Below are 21,758 nucleotides of genomic sequence, written 5' to 3'. Positions count from 1 at the left end.
TTAGACTGAGGAGCAAACACACCTGACATGTGTCCTGATATTTCAATAAAACCCTCTTTCTCAGGTGTAAGAGGACACGATGCGATGTGTGAGGCATTTCCACCATGCAGGATCCACCTAAACCCTGCTGGCAAGTGACTTCAAACATGGCTCGTTCAGTCTGCACACAGCAAAAACATTCACCTGGTGAAAGAAAACACAGGTTTGTGAGGCACAAATTGAGAGGAATTTGACCCTCAGTATAAAGGTGTCTTTCAGAGAGGAGGGGAGGAGGGCGGGAGGAAGAGTTGGAGCCAAAAGGGGGCTGGAGAGGAGGGGGGGTGAGGGGAAACGAGGGATGTTGGAATCTGAATGAGAAATGTGAGAAAGATAGGCACAAGAGTGGATGAGGAGGGAGCAGTGAAGGTTGTTAGATGAAGATGGGACTGAGAGGGAACAAGATGGTCTGAGAGCTCAAAAGGGAGTTCTGTAATCAAGGTCACATGGTGTCACGTTCTTTCAGCCAGAGAATCTTTACCTGAACTTAATCCTAACGCAAACCTGCTCCCTCTGCTGGCAACTGTTGGTATAACAACAGGGGTCATCATTTACAACCCATTTTTCATCCACATTTGTAAATAATGTTGTTTTTGCAACCCGTTTGATAGTTAAGTTCGTTGTAAGGCATGAGGTGAAATTAATGAAGATAATTGAATTCTAAACTAATGGTGATTTAAACTCAAGCCTAAATTCGGAAATGATAATGATTCGGATAACATTTAAATCAGCAGGGGAAAAAAACAGAAACATATTCTGGTCGCAGTTCTACTCTTTCTTTATTGGCTGTGCGGGGTAAAGGCCCTCATCTCCAGGTGAAGAGGAGACAGAGGTGACTACAACTGAGCAGAGATGAGTGCGCCCTCTGCAGGCGGAGGGAGGGAAGTGCATTACCACTGAACACGAGACCCTGGGGTCCTGCTGGACTGGAGAGGATCCGGAACATTAAAACAATGCCATAATAATTAGAAAGGACAGACACTTGGGTGTGCAGTATTAAAACCTTTACTCAGACAGGATACAACGAACAGAAACAGGATTCGGCTTTAATGAAAAAACAATTCATTCATTCCCAGGACACAATAATCAATCAGCTCCACTTGTACAATGGAATAGGATATAAACAGGACAAGAGCAGACACAAGAGGAGAGGAAAATCAAAAAGAGTCCATTTTGATTTTACACTTCAGGCATTTGTTTAATACTTTGTAATAAACAAAAAAGAAAAGCTTTTGTGAGACAACCGACAGGAAACCTGAAGATTAAATTTGTGATTTTTTTTTTTTCATTTAAAATGAGGAAGAGTAAACAATTAAGGAAGATTTTAGATCTATAGGAAAAATGTTTTCTGGTTTTCTTTTAAATGGATATAAGGTCCTTGCTCTTCATCCCTCCTCTCTGACGGACACTTCATTAATCCTCTGTGTCACCAACAAACTCAACAAAATCTACTTATTTGATATAAGCAGATCCTGTTCAGAGGCATCTTCCTAGCAACCAGATGTATGAACTCTGTGGCCACTAGGGTTGGACCAAAAACTCTACTTTTGGAAGAAATGCTGACAATCCTTCTTCACAAGAAGTCCCAAAAATGATATTTGGAAGATATGCAGCAGTAAAAAAACATTAATCACAAGTGAAGGAATGTAACAGATTCCAATTTACCCAAGAAACATTCTTGGAGTCTCTATCACTTTTTAATATTTGGGACAGAGATATTGCACTTTTAACGTGACTACACTTGTTTTTAATCACTTTGTTACTAATGTGTAGCTAATCAGACGAGCCACTATATCAGGCCCAGCACGGGAGGGCCTGATTTGAGAAAAACTCCAATTTGGCTGCACAAAGCCTGATAACGGCACCACTGTAGCCCCTCGAAGCAAAATGATTTTAAAGAGATCGTGTAAAAATATTCTCTTAACCAATCAGGGAAATGCAGCGTTAAGGGGGGGGGCACAAACTGGTCTGCTTCTCTTTTCAAAGACCTCCCTCCACACGAGCTGTCCACCCATTACATCCATAATTGGGCCCCTTTGTTAAAATGCACCCAAGGTCAACGTTGCTGCACGTAATAATAACAACACACGTGAAGAACAAGTGCCCGAGAGGCCCGGCATCCTCAAACAGCGTGGCAGTGAAGGATAAACCAGCGAGGGTGTTGTTATTAAGGCTACACAGCACACAACACCTCCTGGTTCCTAACAGGGTGGGCCTTCACTCTAGTAAGAGTTGTTGGGTAAAAACCCCTCTTGGCAATTCTGTAATCACAGCCTTGCACAGCCCATCAAAGCATAATCCAGATCCTAAGATTCAAAAAGCAAATCATCCCGAAATTTGACAAAGATGGTGACAACAATACTGCTACACAGTTAAAAGGTCACAGCACGCGTCTGCCTCCCAGTGTGGTGGCCGTACATCTGCGGGCAGCGTGGCCCCATCCATGAGAGTGCCACTGTTCTGCCATCAAGTAAAGCCCGTGAGGAGGGTCACGGCCCCTGAGCCCTCAGCAGACGACTGCTGCACCCAGAGCTCCACATCATCTGCTCAGCCCACTCAGGCAGGTGACTGAGAGTCTGTTACCAGTTCGGTGTCCACGATTATCAGACATTCTAAAATACGAGAGTTCTGGGGGTTCTCTCAGGTTAAAGAAAAGCAGTGGAGGCGGAGTAACGGCTGTGTTAGAAAAATGCATCTCAAGCTCCATTCTTTCTCCTCCCATTTGCTATTTATTTCTGATTTAAAAGCTCATTGTCAGTAAACATCTCTCAAACAGTCAATTGTATACAGCTGCACACACGTGGGGCCAATGACCTCTATAGAAATCATGAAAAAAGACCCCACCTCACCGGCCCCTCGCTAAAACAGTCACCTGCAGAAACATGCACTGTTTCGCTGGTTTTTATTCCCATCACTCTCTGTGACCTAAATCCATACCAGCTAAAGCAATATACAAGTGGCACAGCAGAATGTAAACACTGATGTTAAACGGCTGCTGCCATGGGTATTCAATGATTTCACTGCCAATTCAATAACAGGAATGTAACAATACACCACGAGTTAATCCAATCATGAATCCTGAACTGTTTGATGTTATGATACATATCATGATACAGTAAATCCTTTAAATATCACTTAGTTCAATATAGAAACAACTATTTATTCACAAGAATTGCAGAAATTATTTACAATATGTGCATGTTAAGTAAGAAGACCCTCCCAAAGGTGACATCATGGTCACTATTGTATCTTCATACAATGGTAAGTCATGAGTACCATTTAATAAACTCTTAATCTCTTAAGAATGGCATATTTTGGTATATTATGTATCATGATACAAATCATAGTGTTTTATCATGAAGGAATGAAATCTTGGTGTATTGTTACACCCCTAGTGAGCTGAAAAGAATGCAGAGACGCTGCACGTACTGCAAAATCAACACACAAGTTGCATAATTCTGATTTTTTTCCTGGTGCTCAGAGAGCAAAAACATGTGGACAGGTTAATAAATGGAACTTGACTTCCTGTGGACTCAGTCCCATCCACAGCTGTGGGAATGCCACAGGAGCTGCACTGAAGAAAGGAAGCCCCTCTGCAAATCTGAGTTCATCAGCCCATCACTGACTTCTAACCCAAACGCTCGACGACCTCTGAATTCTTCTGACCAGCTCATCTCCAGCACAGACATGAAGAAAAGGATGAAATCTGAAGATTACTTTGAGATGGCTGCACATATGCACGCACAGAGGACAAAAACAAACCAGCAAACGCACAGGTCAGACCCACTTCATTGTTAGACAAAGCCACCTGTCTCACAGGTCATCTAACTGCAGCCTCCAAGTCCACATCATATGGGGGAGGCCAGGCCTCCAGGCTAGCAATACAAATCTGGACAATCTTGTAGGGCTGGAAGCAGTTTTGTCCCCCAATATTCAGGTTAAAGTAGTTGCTGAACCTTTTAATTCTACGACCACACTTGACCAAATCCAACTGTGCTGTCTGGGCCAGTTTTCTCATGAGTCACGGCCGAAACACTGCTGGTGGTTGTGGCTAAAATCACAGAAAACACAGATCTGAGAGGGGAAGTCAACTAGCAGACCTGCTGAGAGTAACAAATGATTTGTCTGTGTCGCTGCATACTGCGTTTGCATTGATGAAAATGTGCGAGTCTTCACCTAAAAGACTCGTTGTTGTTTAGCACCTGGTAGACGGCTGCTCGGCCTCTTCCCTGCAGAACGATACTGCTAAATATATGCTTCCAATTTTTATTCAAATTTTCCCAATATACCAATAATCGCTTTTCAACGACTACCAATGGTCAGAAATCCTTGTGTACCCAGTGTTGCTCACCATTGAGCACATTTACACAGTTTAATTCATAGTTTGCTGTCTTTCCTGATCACACAACAGCTGTGTCTGACTTCTCACAAATTAAAAATCACAGTAAACGTCAAGTGCCATCATCAGGGAAATCCAGCCAATCAATTACTGAGAGCAGGAAAAGTTGGCAGAAGTTGGTGCAAAAAGCAGCGTGGAGGCGGGCGTCAACCCTGGGCTCAATGGTCAAGTCAGTCATTTCTGTGTGTTAGAGCCACAAATTTCAGGTTCACAACTGAGTGGGGCTTTGCTACAACATGACTCCTGGCTTTTATTCATGAGTTTTGTTTGGGAAACTATTTACATCTACTGTACAAAAATGGCAAGAACTAAACCTGTGAGGTTTCCAATGTGTATGTTAAAACTGTTCAACGCATTTAATTACACTCGCCAGGACAAACATTGGCGCACATTTTAGCCAACAGCGCAGCTGATTGCTAAATGAATATAAATCGAATTTGAAGGTTCTGAACCAAGTGGGAAAAATTGATTCTCTGCGTCAGATTTCATTTGGATGTCATGTTTCCAACTGTTTTTCACACAATCAACATCACAGAAGAATACTTTCATCTGGACTTTAGACAAAGATGTGTACATGTGTACAGGAAGGAGTTCGTGCTTTTGTAGCATCAAAATGGTGCAATACTCAAAAAAGCCTCCACAGAGTACCTTCACAGCAATCTCGGTTGTCAATGGATCAATGGCCATTTGATGAAAATGAGAACATTTACACAGTTACAACTCACAAAAGTGCATTAATGACCACCATGGAAGAGGATTAGGGGGAAAAAGGCTAACAATATTTTGTTTCACATGAAGTTATACTTCCTGTGAGCCTCAAGCTGTTTATAATACCAAACAACTGCCAAAGGAGACAAAATAATAAACCCATAATGGGAAAAAAACAAAAAATTTCAAGTCTTTCTTCTTGTCTTACAAAGCCCACTGTGCGAAGGAGGGCGGGTGCGGCACAGTCACCTGTTCAAAGTGCTCCCGCCCCTCTTTTCCTGGATTTCAATGCCTTGGAAAAAAGCTCTCATTTTATGAGTACAGTACTTCAACATAGAAACAAACAAGTTTCATCATGAACAAGAAAAGCATAAAATATTTCAATGTTTATGAGATATGATGAACTCACTGGGAGGATGCGTGCCTGTCTATGGTAGGACACCTCCAGAATAAAAACAAGTGATTTTTCTGATGGAGATTGAAAGGCTATGCACGTGAATTGAAGTTAAAACCATACATGAATACCTAACCAGCTAGTGATGTGTAACATACGAAGGTAACGCTGTAACTAAATAATAACCCGAGGAAAAACAGGAAGTTACACGGCTGAAAAAAAAAACATCCACTGTGAGATGAGATGATGAGCAAAACTGAGGGATAATTTAGCTTTAAGACATTTACTGTACAGTATGTGTAGATTCTTTACTCCTTGAGTTGTGGTTGGAAAACTGAGTATTGGAACATGGTGAAAAAGTTTCTGTACATGTTATTCAAAGCTGTATTATCTGTGCATTACATATGTTGCATCTCAAGTCATGTATGGAAAATAATTGGCCGGTGTGTGTTTGTGTGCAGCAGGTGTGTTAAACCAGCAGGTGCTGCAGGTAAGTGAGGCCCAAAGAGCCCATGACCCGACGTGGGGTGACGTGTCTTTACTCCTGATGTGCACCCTCACTCCTCTAGGTGAGCTGATGAGGCGCCTCTAGCATCTCCATCAGGAAGGTGTCAATGGGTGTGTCCCCAATCAGTTTGAAGAAGAACAGGTGCTCCAGGCACTTCAGACCAATGGAGCGCAGCGCTGGGAGCCGGAGGAGGAGCTTTGCAAACCTAGAAGATGAGGGAAAACAAACAAACACAAATGTAACAGATGCACACATCTGGGAGGAAGAAATAGAGAAATATAATTCAAGTATTGAGTATTTCTACAATAAACTGCTTTCTGTGAATTAGGCCTTGGAGCCTTGGCAGTGCTTTACAAAAACAGCTTCCATTTATCTTTTAAAACAGGAATTAAAGTCAAGAGTTGAGGATGAAGTCTTGCCAAATGAATCTGTATCTGGGAAAGCGAAACAGTTCACTGTCTGGGGACAGATACCGCACCGGATGGCAGGCCAATATTAAAGCAGCTGAGCAATGCCCCACCACCTCTGCTTTAGTGTGTCACCGAGTTACCTGCCCTGCTGATCGGGGTATTTCTGTTTGCAGTAAGCCTCCAGAGATGCGTACACTCTCTCCCTCAGCAGCTCCACTTCACTGGGGTTGGACAGCCCCTTGGCATCTGTAGGTGAAACCAGACAACAGTCACAACACTGTGGTTATTTGGACAATTATAATACATTCTAAACCCTCCAGGACACAACACATGGGTTAAAAATAATAGTTAGAAAAAAGGGAAAGAACTAACTGATGCTCTGAGCAACATTAAAGTTGAAGAGAACCTAAGTGGATGAGGGCAGAGTTCTTAACTTGGTAGAAATGATGTGATCCAGAGAGGACTCTGGACGAAGACAAAGTAGTTCTGCAAAGGTCTCCGATCAAGACGTGCCTCCGTTAATGTGAATACAGAGAATAAAACAGGTTTATTGGTGTTTGGTGATGAACGTGCCTGTTTTATCAGGTAAAATCACCTGATGGTGAAGTCAGAGAGACTGCTGTAAAGGCCTGGCGGAGCGGAAACAGGGTAACAACTATGCAGGTGAGCTTCATAGACTCCAGACATCAGAATGACTAAATAACCAGCTTTTTCTTCTGCGACGGAGTTTTAACCAGTGTGTGTGTGTGTGTGCGTGTGTGTGTACCTGGGTTGAACAGGATGATGGCTCGCAGGCAGCCCAGCTCTGTTTTGTCCATCTGCATGTCCCTCATCTTGCTTACAAGTTCAGTCAAAACTCTGCAGAGGTGAAAAGGAGAAAATACGCAGATGGAAATTAGAGTTCAGGACAGAAGCCAGAAATGTAGAGCAAAGAAGAGAGTAAAAAAGAGAAAAGACAACAGGAGGAACAAATAGAGTGAGAACACAAGTTTGGGATTGAACGGCTGAGCTGCTGAAGGAGCTGGAAATCTGCTGCCACCACAGTAGAGGGGGGAGGAATTGTGGCTGAGGGCTTGTTTCAGTTTTCTGATCAAATCTGCTCGTTATCTTTACCTACATGACATGTCCAATTCTAAATTTAATATATCCAATATTAGACATGTCAGCAAATGTAAGACTCATCCCTCAAACCCACCAAGGAAGGAGTTACCTGTGATGACACAAAAGTTAGTTACCCACCCTGCACCAGTTACACTCACGCAGACTGTTGCTGCAGCTGACAGCACCATTCCAACATCACACATCTGTGTGCTGCTGGGTAACAGAGCTGCTCACTGGGGTGCTGAATGAAAATGCCATTCATTCTGACTAAACCAGAGAAGGAGCACCTTTGTGAGGAACGTTACCTTCTACATCATCTTTATTCAACTGCACTTGTGGATTGTAACAATAAAAAGCTTTTAAAAACACTTTTTGTTGTGCCTGCATCTGTTTAACGATGTTCAAGTTCTGTTTGACTAAAACATAATTAAACTGTAAAGCTTTAAGGTTTACATTCCTTCTGATTGTGCAATGAAGCGTCTACCAACTGGATTTCTGGAGGGAAATGAGAGATTTGTGCAACAATGTAAAATCACTGTTAACATCGTCTTCCAAGTAGTATGAAGTATTAATGACAGATGCTTTCCACCAGCCAAAAGGCCATTTTCTCTTAGAAGACGTTAATATCCACAAAGAGAAAGAGAATTGAGCCAAACAGAATGGTGATAAATGGCAGCGACAACGACAAGAAACAAGTGAAGTGAGAGTCGCTGCTTGTTGCCCAGTTTCTCTCAGGTATGACAGCGGATTGGTTGAAGGAATCATTTGAGTGTGTATCAGAATTCACACAGCAGACAAGCAAAGATAAACCAAGCAAACACAAGTGACCAATGAGCAATGATTAAAATATGAAGCGCGCAAGGATCCAAAGTTGCAGTGAGAGGCTTAATTACACAGACATCACACCCTGGTTCACAATCTTTCCTCTATTGTGGATTTTCTTCTGAGGGAAGGCTGCTTTTTCTTTACAGGTTATGTATTAAGTGCACTTTATTGGAGTTACATTAGTAAATATTCCGTATGCAACATTTGATGGTCATTATTGTGAACTGTTTGTGAACCTAAGCCTCAACCATGAGCTTTAAATTATATTTAGAGCACAACAAATGCAACTGTATTGTGACTTCCTCACCATTAATCACCAAATTCCCTTTGATGATTTCTTTTTGGAGTTTGTTCTGTGATGTCTGATCAAGTAACAAAGTTGTCTTGTGCCCTTAGATTTAGGTATTTCAAAAGAAAACATGATCTACGTGATGAAAAAGCCAAATGATGGTAGATAAAAACAGAAAAAGGGATAATTACAGTGTTATTGCTTTACCCTGGCAGCACCAAGCCAGTCCAACTATTCTGATTAAGGTGTAATCTCGGAGCATCTAAATGCATTATTGTGCAAACCAAAGTTAAATTTCTGAAGCAGTAACTGTGCAGAGATCAGCTTTTTACCTATGACACTTCAGGTCAGTATTGTTTAATGAGGAGGGGTTTAAGACGTGTTTGTGTAGTGGCATAATTACCTGTCAAATATGGCCCCAACCTCAGCATTGTGCGCCCTGTGATTCAATCACAATGTGTTATTACAGTGTTATTACACAGTTACAATCTTATTACAGAACTATCTCGTGAGCCCTTCAGCTGTGAAGACAGGCAGTCTTCAAATATGTTTAAGAAAGTCATTAAGAAGGAAACGTGACTGGGGTCATGGTTAGCGTTTCCACTCTTGCTCTTTACCACTACAGTCACATGCAACGTTATCAGATAACTTCCGATCGTTCCTGCGGGCCAAGTGCACATCAGCAGGTAAATTAGTAAGCATGGCGCTATCAACACTTTAGTTTAAAACAGTATTTGCTTCTTAGTTCATTTAAAGTCCAGAAGCTGAAACCGTCATTTGTATTTGATTATTTTTATTCCTTGTAATATTTCCTTGAATGTTGAGCTCGACTCCCTAATGACATTAAGCATATTTAAGCTGATCTACAATTATGATTTACGCAGTTTTACAATTTCTTTGAGTTTACAAAGAATTTTACTGATCTTTATTGCTGAGGCTGGAGAAGTTGGTGGATCTGACAACATGAGGTTTTTCTACAATTACAGAGCGGCCTTGATATCAGCCAGATGAGATGAATGCAAAATTAATGAAAAAAAAACTAGAAGGTGCTCTCCACTCTATAACACTGTTTATTAAGTCCTTTATTAAAGAACAGAGAGCTGATGTTACCAAGAGCGTCCACACCTTCAACTCTTACACTGGGCAACTGTGACATACATGTGGAGCAAATGTGTAAAGTTAGGATAAATTCAAAAATATCAAGAGCAAAAATGAGATAATTTACTAAATTCATCATTAAGATTAATGTCTGATGGCTCGTTCTGTTGTTACAGTACTTATTGTATACTTGTTTAAATAAAATGCACAAAAACAACATATATAAAAATGTTGTAACATTATGATTGTCAAATTTTTCATTTATTCCATTTTAGGGACACATTTATATTCTTTCAATATCTATATTCTATACATTTAATTGTTAGTACGGTGCTTCAGCCAGCCGTAGTCACGTTATTTCATCATGCAGTAGGTGTGAAGCCACTGCGTGTGTGCACCAGCTAACATGCGTTTTCTATGGATTATTAACCTCCAGCCCCCCGTAAAGTGGTGTCACCAAACCAGCACAAGTAAGGAAGCATAAGTCTCTCAGCCAATGAGAGAAAACAGCAGCACCAGCCAGAAAAACCCAGCCTAACCATTTAAGCCCGTTCCAGGCTAGTGCGCATGGTTTCCAGAGATAAAAGTTTAAAAGCCACTGATTGATTGGTGTGAATAAAAAGACATTATTTAAAATAAATGTCAAATTTTTCTGCATGTAAGGTTATTATTGAGATCTTTTTAGAAAATGAAGGAACGATGAGAAAAGAGTCATGAGGTAAAATAAAAGCAAGTATTCTGGCTTTGCGCTATGCAGGAATTCAGGACCGGTCTGCTATCAGGTGAATGCAGCTCTATTTTGCACTATAATTACAAAGAAACTATTTTTTCTATTAAATATGTTGTAATTCGAAGATGCAAAAGGAAGATAAAACATTTTATCATATCCTAAGACCTTGTCCACGACCCTGGATCAGCCAGCCAAACAGGAGGTGTGGCCAGAGGTCCTATACTTTGTTTGCTCACATGCATCCGGGTATTACCTGTCAAAGATGGCGCCGACGCCCGCACTGTGAGCGCTGTTCCTGTGGACATGCAGACCAGTGGCCAGTAGAATCCCATCCTTTACCGAGATGGAGCGATGGGAGAATGATGCAATCAGGAGCTCATTCCAACCTGTGGCAACAGAGAGGTGACGTCCGGGACCTTTACATGCACTTTTCCTAAAAACTTAAATGTAAGGCAAGAAGGAAAAGCATCTGTGTGCTCAGGATATTGGGAGCAGAATTAGGAAAATTCTCTAAAATTCTTCATTACACTTTTAGCAATAAAAATACGATCAACATCAAAAAAGATCATTTATTTGGAGGACTAGATCTTTTACATCTAACACCAACCAAAAGATTTTCTTGAAGCTCATGCGTGATGCTAGAAATCACCTATTAAAATGCAAAGATCAATAACTAATGAGTCCCAGCCAGTGTGTTTTATGCCATTTGTTGTGTGTTGTTGTCTTTCTTCTCTCTCTCTAGGGGGCGGTGGTGGATTCACCTTTGTACCTTTCGCTGGTGACCGTTACACCTGCAGCTGGTTTGCAATCCACAGTCTTCTGTTCACCAGCGTCTGACTGTTTCGTCTGCTTAGTGGTAAACGTGGGTCTATAACGTGGGTGCATAACGTGGGTGTATAGGTCTACGCGCCCCTCATTTGGAGGAATGATCTGTGCTTTACACACCTGACTTTTTCACCACGCAGTGCAGTGATCTTTCTGTGTTGACTCAAAGTCTTGTTTAAACACCGTCAGCTGTTGTTTGTCTGCTGATGGGTCCAGTCTGAAGAGCGCGCGTAACATAATGGGAACAACAAACTAATGGAAGTTTGCCAGTCGAGCTGAGCGCCTACCTGCACGTAGCAGGATGACTTGGTCATCCAGGGGTAGCTCAGAGAAGTGAGGGATCCTCTTGGCCCACTCCACCAGTGTGAAGAGCTGCTTGTCTGCTGCCTGGCAGATGTTGGTGACAGGGTCGTTGGGCTGAAGGAAGCAGATTGATCTCATAAATCATCGAGCACACCTAGATTTGATAACGTGCACGTTCAGCCTCAGAGAGGAGCCACCATCAAGACTACTCACAGAGCTGCATCCTGAGCTTCCATCTGCATGCAGCTCCGTCTTCTGCTCTACAGCCATCTCCGCCTCCAAAATCTTCTCTACCGGCATCTCCTCGTTCACCACGCTGGTCGACTCCACTTCACCTTCTCGCTCCTTGTTTCTCTGCCGCTCCTCTTGGACAGCTGCAGGAAAAAAAGAGGATGACTTTTGGCAGTTTCTCCAGAGTAATCTGGCCTATAATGAGTTTATTATCATGTGATCAGAAATTGGGCCTGATCGCAACTGGAAGACAGAAATCAGATGCTTATATTCTTTAATGTTACAACACCACCATGTTCACTGCTTAAAGTCACCCAGAGGCATTAGTTTTGGTTTTAAGTTACACAAAATCATTTATTCCATTATTCATTCATTTATTGTCACGCAGTGCAAAATAATGCATGTAAAACATCAGCACACAACAATGGTCACACAGCAGTGAGGTGCGCTGCACGCAGCAGCCCTGCAAGCTCACAGCGTGTTGCAGAAGAGACGCAACTTTAGGAAGATGAGAAGTGAGCTAATAGCAGTACAGGCTCACGCAACAGGTTATTTTCAGCTGGAGCCTCGGGACAGATAAAATGTCAGTGGTCTGGTGTGGTTTAAAGGACAGAGCAGCAATTCAACACAACCAAACCATACAACAAAAAGAGGAAAAATCTATATCCAGATTGGATACTGTTGAGTTGAGCTGCCTGAGTGCTTCAGGTTTGTTTGTGTGTCACAGCCTGCAGGTGGATGATTGAGTGAAGCAGGTGGAGATGATCTGGTAATGGGGGGGTTTGGAGGCACTAACACACAGGACTGTGAGGAAACTGTTGGAGACTGCAGGGCTGAAGATTGGATCAAAGAAGGAAGAAGGAGCCAGTGAGTTGGGACTGTGGATTAATCATGTGATCAATTTCAGGTTAAAATGTAATGTATTATTTTAAAAGGTCATGTGATTAAAAATGCCATTAAAATGAAAAGATCTATTAGGGGCGACTTTTTCCTTTTTTAATGTACCGTATTACCAAAATATTGGATTGGGGTAAAACCAGTACTGGCAGACACTCAAAATCAAGATCAGAATCAGTTTGGTGCAAAAACATGCTCGGGACATCCCTAGTTTTCATACAAAGCCCATAATGTGCACCAGAAGCAGGACTCTTACGCTCTGCAAAGAGTTCTGGAAACACACACTTTTGATTCTTTATCAAAGCCATGGAGCTGCTGTAAGGTCTCTACGCTCACCTTCCCTCTTCATCCCCATGGCCAGGCACTTCTGGTAACGGCAGTACTGGCAGCGGTTCCTCTGTCTTTTGTCCACAGTGCAGTCTTTATTGTCCCGACAGGTATAGGTCAAATCCTTGCGCACTGTCCTCTTAAAGAAGCCTTTACAGCCCTCACAGCTGTAAACGCCATAGTGCTTGCCTGGAGTGTGTGGCAAGAAGGGAAGGAAGGAAAGTCAAACCAGTGAGAAAATGGCCAGACTGGTTCCAGGGTGACATAAGGACTGTATGGAGGGTGCCTTCTCACCAGAGGATCTGTCTCCACAGATGCAACAAAGGCGTTTCTGAGAAAGCATCGGTCCCTGGCTGTGGGACGACAGCTGCTTCAAGCCCAGCGGAGGTTTCACATCGTCAGAGCTGCTCACTGCATGAAGCCCTGACATAGAAACTGTTGAGTTGATCTGACAAGACAGAGAAGAAGAGAAAAAAGTCAGCACATCTTTCTTCCCACATCATATTCATTCTTTTACTTGTGCTGCTAATGGTACGGCGACGTCAAGACACAAAAAGTATTTGCAGGCTATAGTTACAGCCTTATCCTGTATTCATCCACACAAACATAAAACCTGCATAAAAAAAGTAGAATAAGTGCAACAACCCCTGTTAGGCCTCCATCATTTATACAGAGAACTCTGAAGAGTAAAAGGGCAGTAACGTGATCTCGCTGTGTAGGAAGCTGAGACAACATTAAGGTCAATGTTGACTCTTGTGCAAACCCAGGGATTAATAACTAATTACTCTCACAGTGAATGCATAATCAACCACAGAGCTGTGGTAATGCTATCTGATATAAACATGCCTAAAAACTGCCATATCTAATCATACCTGTCAACAGTGGTGCATACTTAACAGAAGAGAGAGACTAGAGCTCATAACACGCTATGAATGGTGTGGCCACGCCGGTAAAAACAACAAAGACCCAGACATGCATGATTACCTGTGGACTGCTAATGGGCCCATAGCCAACTGAAGGTGTGCCAGGTAGACATGGGGAACCCATGGAAGAGCTGATGACAGAAAACGGGGAATCAATGCTACTGATGGGGCTGCTGACACCAGTGGTGGTGATAGGAGGCAGGGAGGTCATGGAAGCTGCAGCTGAGGGAACCAGCGGAGGCGAGCGCTGGCCTGATGGAGGGGAGGACACAGACGAGCTGTCTGGGCTACGGGAATCTGATTAGAGACAACAAATCAATGCATAATTGAAATGTTAGGTAAATAAGAAAAACAATGATTAAAAATCTCAATAACATTGACTTCTAATATGGAAAATATTGCATATGTCACATCAAACTCGGTGTCTTTCAGCATACATTTTACATTTTTAGGAGAACAATAGATGTCTGTCTAATGTAGTCTCACTAACTCAAAGCTTTGTTGGAGCTTGTGTGAGTTGGTGGTTATTGTGCACACATCCGGTGAGCTCACTGAAAAAATGTTGGTCAGGTTCCTGAACTTTTTAAAATTAAAATGTTACTGTTGATATAACAATTTAAACATTTGATGTTTTTTTTCATGAATGTGAGAATTAGCAAAACATTCAGGCTGTTCCAATGACTGCAGATACTGTCTCACCCCTGCTGTCTCCCATGATGGAGGCTGGGACCGGGCCGAGGTTGGCAGCAACACGCCGACGTGCTCCAGCTCCGAACAGCCCGCTGTCAAACTCAAGACCGCGGACTGAGGCCCGGGCCGGGTTTGTTGGGCGAAACCAAAGACGGCTCTGAAATTCCAACACAACAAATTGGCATGAAGTGCACCGTATACAAAACAGTATAATTTTTGAAGTATAATTGAATTTACTACAGTATTCTAACCGAAACGTGCGCTTGTTATGAAGCTATATGCTATTTGATAGTTATTTGTGTCACAGCAAGCAGTTGCTCAGCTGATACCAGGACAGTATCGTCTAGATATGGTCCAGAGCTAAGTCTCTACAGGACATTGGCACTAAAATTATGGTGGTATGCTACATCAACCGTCACAAACTAGGGTGTAGAAAAAGACCGTGTAACGTTAACAAATGTTGATATTTAAAGCTGCATTTAGCAGTAGCACTGTGGCTAATATTACTAGCATATGCCGTCTCACCAAGCCACGCAAACTGTGCACCTCGTCTTCTACCATAGGCATTTACTTCGCACATATATGAGCAGGACGTTCATTGCAAACACTTCCTCTGACATCTTTAGTTAAAACAAATATACCGTTAGGACTGTAGAGCAAGCTAAGCGCTATTCCTAGCTACATTTAGCAACCTTACCTAGCTATCGAGCTACCTAGCCTAAGTACATAAAACCGAAAAGCCAGAAAACAAGAGTAAGCCAGCTTATGGCTAGTTCTTCATTAGGTTGGCAATAACCAAGTAATGTGTTGTAAATATATTAGCGCGAATAAATTCGATTACTGACGTATTAACGGCACCGCTTCTTCGCATGAAAGATGTGGCGACTAGGCCCCGTGTGTGTCTGTTTCTCCCCCCACTTTGCTTCGTAGTCAAACCTCCCTCCCCCCGTTAGGATGAAAACACGGTGGCGGTGGAGGACAGGGCTCGGTGCTTTCTTACACACATTAGAATAGTTTCTCAAAACCAGGACAAAACGCAACAGTGCGACTTCCTGGGCCAGCAGAAGGGTTTGTGGCCATGCGGAGGCTCACACGCTGCAGAGCCTGGAGAGGCATCCTGAGCCACAGGTCAGCAGGTCAAGAGCAGTTCAGCTCAGTGTGTCGCGGCCTTGGTGATGTGTTAAGACAAAAATATCGACCAGCGAGAGACCTCAAGGTGGACACACTCACTATGAGACTCAACATCATTAGTTACAATTAAGGACATTTGAAGGGTCCTTTTGGAAAAGGGCATTTACAGTTGTGCCCAGCTCTCCGTTAGATTATAAAACCTTGTATTAGCAACCTGTTGCTTTATGTCAACACAACAGTGCATCTGCAGGTTACATGCAGGGAAAATTGCAAAATATCCTACAGACGGCATATCACACCCATGTGTTTCATTACCAAATGTAGGACATTGTTGTTCAAATCAGGTTATAAAAGTGAAACTGTATAATAGTAAATAATGGTTTTATAACAAAAACACAATGTTATTGCATAATGTACTGGTACAGGATCTTGTTTCGCCTCTTGTGTAATGTACTTAAATAAAAAATATCAGGTTAGCTGACAGCATTTACTCGTAATTACTGGTTAATTTGGAATTTACATGAATGATGTGGACTCTGATTTTTTATATTCCATGTCTGGCATGAGGGAATGAACCTGAGAGCAGATTGATCTTTTTACTTCTCTTTAAACCTTGACATAATTTGTGATTTTAATATATTTTTATACGTGTTTTTCTGTCTGTAGCTGCTGCAGGATGCCAGAGATGCCACATTTATTCCTTCATGGATGTATGAATACGAAGAGTTGAGATGGTTTGGTTGGTGGTGTCGATGGTAGATGTTGGTGTCGGCTTTTTAAGTGCATTTTGTTTACCTTTAACCTGAGTCATTCTATTCAGTTAATACATTCTGTCAGGATCTTATCAGTCTTCAAGATTATTGTCCAATTTCTACTTTTAAAAAAGCAAAAAGTTATAATTTTGAACCCTGTTAATAAATCTAACAAAATACATTGTTACTGAAACAAAACACTTGTGACTGTAGCTTTGCATTATTTTGTTCCAGAACATTTAAGAAGTTACTTAAAAATTGAAGAAAAAAATCACATTAAATATAAAAACAAAACCCATTGTTTTAAAATCAATTGGTTTTAATTAAATTTTACATTTTTTTCCAGCTGAGATCGATGTTAAGTATTAACATCACTCACATACATGCCATGAATAACATAAACCAATCAATTAAATTTGAATAACCTGAATTTCCCCAAGCGTGGTCTCACATTCTGGCTCTCTTTGTGAAAAAGGTTTGATGATTCTGAAATTACCTTTAAAAATTAGCCATCTAACCTCAAACTCAGTGTTTCATTTCAATTTTTTTTGAATACAAAGACAATGCACAAATGTGACCGTCCAAGTATTTAAACCTGCAGAATGTGTGTGTGTGGGTGCGTGTAGGTGTGTGTGTATGTGTGTGTGTGTGTGTGTAAGTGAGTGTGTGGGATTAGCCTCAGTGTGTGTCCACCAGTGATTAGCCTGGTCAGTGGGCCTGTTGTGCATTCACTCAGGACATTAGCATATTAATGCCTCCTCGCTCTTGATCTCCCTCCCACCCTCTCTCTCCCTCCTTCCCTCTCTCCCTCACTTCTTCTCCTCCTTCCTATACATCTTTCCCACACTGTGTTGTTGCTTCGTTCAGCTTCGATCTAAAAATATCAGTGATTTACACTACTCTTGCTGTGAAGCAGCCAACTATTCCACCACACAATTTTTCAGGCACCTGGACATCTTTTCCCTCCAAAACTGTCCTCTCTGTCTTCACCCTCTCTTTCACTTTGCCTTCTTTATTGTCCTGCTCACCGATTCACTCCACCTCATTCAAATCCTCCACTTTTTCACATTTTCCCTTTTCTTCCATCAAGTCGGCTCCCTGTACTTTGTTAAATATCGGGGAAAAGACACACACACACAGCCTCTCTAAACGCCAGAGCTGAAGTGTGAACCGGACACATTCAGCTCTACTTAACACGGTGAGAGCCATTCAGGCCTTTCTTGCTGCACAGACAGGCTCTAACCCTCCATTCCAAAATGGGGCTCCCTGAGCTGCAGTGCCAGGCCTGTAGAAGCAGCAGACTGTGCACCTGAGTGTGAGAACTGTTCCACAATGACCAAGAATCTCGTGAGTCACACTCACTCCACCTGTTGCAACTCATATTTGTGAGCCACCTTGGAAGGGTTTTGATTATTTTTCATTTTGGAAATAAAAACAGTGTTTTGAAATCAAATATTTCAGGGGTCCAGATTGAACTTTTTCCTGTGAGCTGACAGTGAACTAGATTCACACTCACTGCTGTTCGCCTGGATAGCACGCACATATTGTGTGTTCACAAGACTGAAATAAGTATTTTCTGAAACCTTCAACTTGACAAAAGATCTTATACATCAAGCTCTGGTGAAGCAAGTAAGAATTCGTCACATTTAGGGCATATTTAGCTGAAAACGTCCCTAAATGTGACCTGAGGTGACCTGACAGGTGTCTACAGAGCTTCTGTCATGTTTTACATTTCCACAATCACATTATCCGTTCTTCTGTATGTCCCTCCTTCTCGAGGTTTGTCGGTCACTGTCATCTTCCCACAAAATCCACAGGTTTTCATCCTCTCAGGCTGATCTCTCGCTGGATTTCAGAGGTCAGGGGCGTGATGTCCATCCACAACTCCTGGTTTCACAAAGGCAGACGCAAGAATTGCGTTTGGACAATCAGCTCCGAACTTCTGCGTCGTAGATCGTGCTGGTATATGCTGAGACGTCCCCCTGAGTCACATGGTCAACATCTTATCATCAAAACCCAAACATCAGAGCTTAAATCACCGTTCCATCCAAAATAACTTCATCCATTTGCTGAAGCTCCTTCATCTCCGTCCCTGACTTGCAGTGCAACGCCTGTAGATGCACAATTAAATTAGGAAAAGAGAAAGGAAAGAGGAAGAAAAAAGGAGTGGGAAAAAGCTCTAATTCACGCCTGTCCTCAGAAGTAGTGACACCATGATGAACGAAGAGGTCACCACCCGGGGCAGGCCCATCCAAAAGGAGCCAGCGATGTGACCTCGTACAAAAGAAGACGTGGGTCCCCCAACGGTCCCGCGGATCAAAGAAGACAATAGCCTGAGATGATAACTCAGCACAGCAGTGGAGTTTATCATTATGAGGCTCGTGAGCAGCGGTGGTAGTAAAATTTAACTGTGTTGGTGGCAGGAGGGAAGAAGCGCCCCCCCTCCCTGGAACCTAAACCGTAAAAGCTCTGACTCTGCCTAATCTGATTTGCCGTGTGCAACATTTTGTCTTTATCAGATTCACTCCGTGAGGTGTTTTCTCCGTCTGTGGGAGCCCCGTCTTTATCCAAATGATGTGGTCTTTGGTGAGGCCTGCTCTATTCATGGGAACCCCATGTGCTGCATGCCCACTATTCAGAAGCAGCGCAGCATGGCCACAAAGGATGGCAGCGATTCAGAGTCCTTCCCATCAGAGTCTGCGCTGGCTGCAAACTTTACACTCAAACCACTCAAACAGAAAATCCATGACATCATCGCAACGCTGATAAGAGAACAACAATAAAACTGTCTTAATGGGTTAATAAATGGACTGAGGGTGAATTTCGGAATAAACTTCATAAGGACGAGGCGGTCGCAGCGTTTTAAAAACTCACAGTCAAGTTTTCCGCGTCAGATTAAAACATGTTTCCATCTGCTCCAAACTGCTCAAAAGAGGCCTCCCTGCTTAAGCCTTGCTGGTTTTCTGTAGCATCCCCAGTTAACAGAAATGAAATAGGCATTTAAATATCAGTTGTGGGGTGAAACCAAGAGAGACAGGTGATGAAAAGCGTGCAGTTATACTCACTACATGGACTTCAGGATCTCAAATCTGTTTCAAGCATAAGAACTGAAAACACATCATAAAGTCATTTTCAGCCTCAGGAGTCATCCTCACACATCTCAGCTGCTCCGCTTCCTCCTCTTCCTCCTCTTCCTCTCAGGTCGGGTTCTGCCTGTGTTGCCGTTCTACTCCATCTTCCACCCTCTCCGTCTCTGCTGCTTCTGATCCTGCATCCTTCTCCCTCTCCTTCTTCTACCCTTTCTGTTTGGCCCTCCCTCTGCCTTTACATTTCCTTCACCCCCCCTTCGCTCTCTCATTCCCTGTCTATCGCTCTCTTCCTCTCCTCATTTCATGCCGTGCTGGGGTTACCTAAGAGACTGGGCCTCAATGGAGAAAATCTCCTTTGGTACAATGAAATGGAGGAGAGGAAGAGGGGAGGAGGGGTAGAAAAACGGGGGTAGGATGAGGGGAGGGGGGTTTACACAGGAGGGGGGTGAAACTAGTGGGGAAGATAGAGGGATGCAGATGCATGCAGGGATGTTAGTGAGTTGCAAACTCCAAAAAATGAGTGCTTCTCTTTCTCCAGCATTTTAGTGAGTTTTTTGAGTCGTCCTATCTGCTTTTGAGGTTCTAGTTGCTTCAGTTTGAACAAGTCAAATATTTCTGCTGTTCAAAGCTGCATTTTCTGCTGTTGCTGTTGTTTGTTTGTCCTTTTATAGGAGAACTTTCCTGGATTACTCCTCTGTCTCTCCTCTGTCAGCAGTCACCATTTTGTTTGTTTACTTGTTTGTTTTCACCTCTGCAGGGAGCCTCCGCAGCATCAGAGCCCTCCTCACAAAAGCGTGTGTTTGAACACGTCCCCGTGTGACATGGACCCCCATTCAACACCAGTAATTACACTGTCCCCCTTTAATCTCCCCAGTGTGTGTGTGTGAGGTGTTTCCCAACACAGACGGAGACCAAACACACGCAACCTTGTTTTGAGGTTAGTTACTGATTAGCAGTGAAACAGTCACAGTTCATTTTCCTGCTTCACCTTATTGAGCTCCTCAGTGATGCCATTCAGATGGCAGTTTGTCTCTGAGTTAGCAAACAGATCCCCCGCTGGTTGGTTCTGTGTCTTTACAACTGCCCCCTCACCAACCTCGGCCCCTCTTCTCATCAGAGGCTGGAAGAAAACAATGGGACCAATAAAAGAAGCAGAGAGATAATTACAGCACGGTGATGAAGCTCGTGCTCCTACGCCCTGAACCATAAATACCACTGGTGTGAAATGGGATATGTGGGTGACTTTGGGGCATCCTTAATGTGCTTTTCAGTACCAACAAGAGCAACCTGTTCTTATTCCCATGTATGTTCTGCGTAGATGCCAGGATGGATCTAGGATATGTGTGTTAATGACTCTATCAGGCCCAGATATCCGGAGGCCCCCTCTGAGGGGATGGATCCGAGGAGATGGGAGTGTTAGAGTGTAGCACAAGGGGTGTTGGAATAGGGCGCAGTGTGTGTCCAAGTATGTGTGTGAAACGGCGAAAGGGATCATGTGTATGTGTGTGGGTAGGGGGGCAGATTGTCTTCGGTGCTGAGCTCCTCCGGGCGGGGCTGAATGAAGTTATTGCCAGGCCCCTGTCCATCTGTTACCGTGGCAGCAGCAGTGACCAAGGTGTTGCCATGGCAAGTTGGACACAAAAAGGCGTGGCGTGGGAACAGGTCCAGGGGTTATGAGTGAGGGTCAGGGGGTCAAGGGTCACAACCAGCTGGACAGCACACAAGAGGAGGCCAGGGTGAGAAAAGAAGGAGGGAAAGTCTGCTTGTCTTGCTTTTGCTGCTCTTTATCCTCCAGGTCCTCACTTGGGAGGGAAACATCAGATGAGTGGACACCACTGGACATTAACATTGAACTGGACGATGGGATGAATTGGGGGGGGGGTAGGGTCCCCTCAACATCCAGGCTTTTGGAGGGTCCCCTACATTAGTACTTATAGCTGCTGGCGCCTATTCGCGCAAAACATTTGACAAGCAATTGACTCCAGTGAATGTAAACGCGACTGTGGAGAGAAGGCCGACGGCTACGTGTGAGCCTGCGTGGCTGCAGCAGCAGTTTGTCCGATAAGTGAAGGAGGCAGAGAGCAAGAGGGCA

General features: G+C 43.2%; 1 protein-coding gene across 13 annotated transcripts; it reads right to left on the bottom strand.

The window, feature by feature from the left end:
• Positions 1 to 1,025: 1,025 nt before the first annotated feature.
• rxrba (retinoid x receptor, beta a) lies at positions 1,026 to 19,862 on the bottom strand. Of its 13 annotated transcripts, none has more exons than XM_057021029.1 (14): positions 19,733 to 19,862; positions 14,704 to 14,851; positions 14,066 to 14,301; positions 13,376 to 13,529; positions 13,091 to 13,270; positions 11,840 to 12,000; positions 11,611 to 11,740; positions 10,752 to 10,884; positions 9,074 to 9,109; positions 7,222 to 7,313; positions 7,051 to 7,084; positions 6,891 to 6,968; positions 6,596 to 6,703; positions 1,026 to 6,250 (listed from the first exon to the last, which is right to left on the bottom strand). In XM_057021029.1, exons 2-14 carry the CDS (start codon positions 14,717 to 14,719, stop codon positions 6,103 to 6,105), a joined length of 1,506 nt encoding a protein of 501 aa, XP_056877009.1. In that variant the 5' UTR covers positions 14,720 to 14,851; positions 19,733 to 19,862; the 3' UTR covers positions 1,026 to 6,102. The 13 variants fall into 13 exon arrangements, 6 of the variants coding, with proteins under 6 accessions (XP_056877009.1, XP_056877008.1, XP_056877005.1 ...); XM_057021028.1 differs by lacking the exon at positions 19,733 to 19,862 and adding an exon at positions 15,540 to 15,695; XM_057021025.1 differs by lacking the exon at positions 19,733 to 19,862 and adding an exon at positions 15,266 to 15,439.
• Between the last annotated feature and the right edge of the window lie 1,896 nt (positions 19,863 to 21,758).

Source organism: Takifugu flavidus, chromosome 21 (genome assembly GCF_003711565.1).
Source record: "Takifugu flavidus isolate HTHZ2018 chromosome 21, ASM371156v2, whole genome shotgun sequence".
Classification (NCBI taxonomy): Eukaryota; Metazoa; Chordata; class Actinopteri; order Tetraodontiformes; family Tetraodontidae; genus Takifugu; species Takifugu flavidus.
This window is presented reverse-complemented; position numbering and strand designations above follow the sequence as displayed.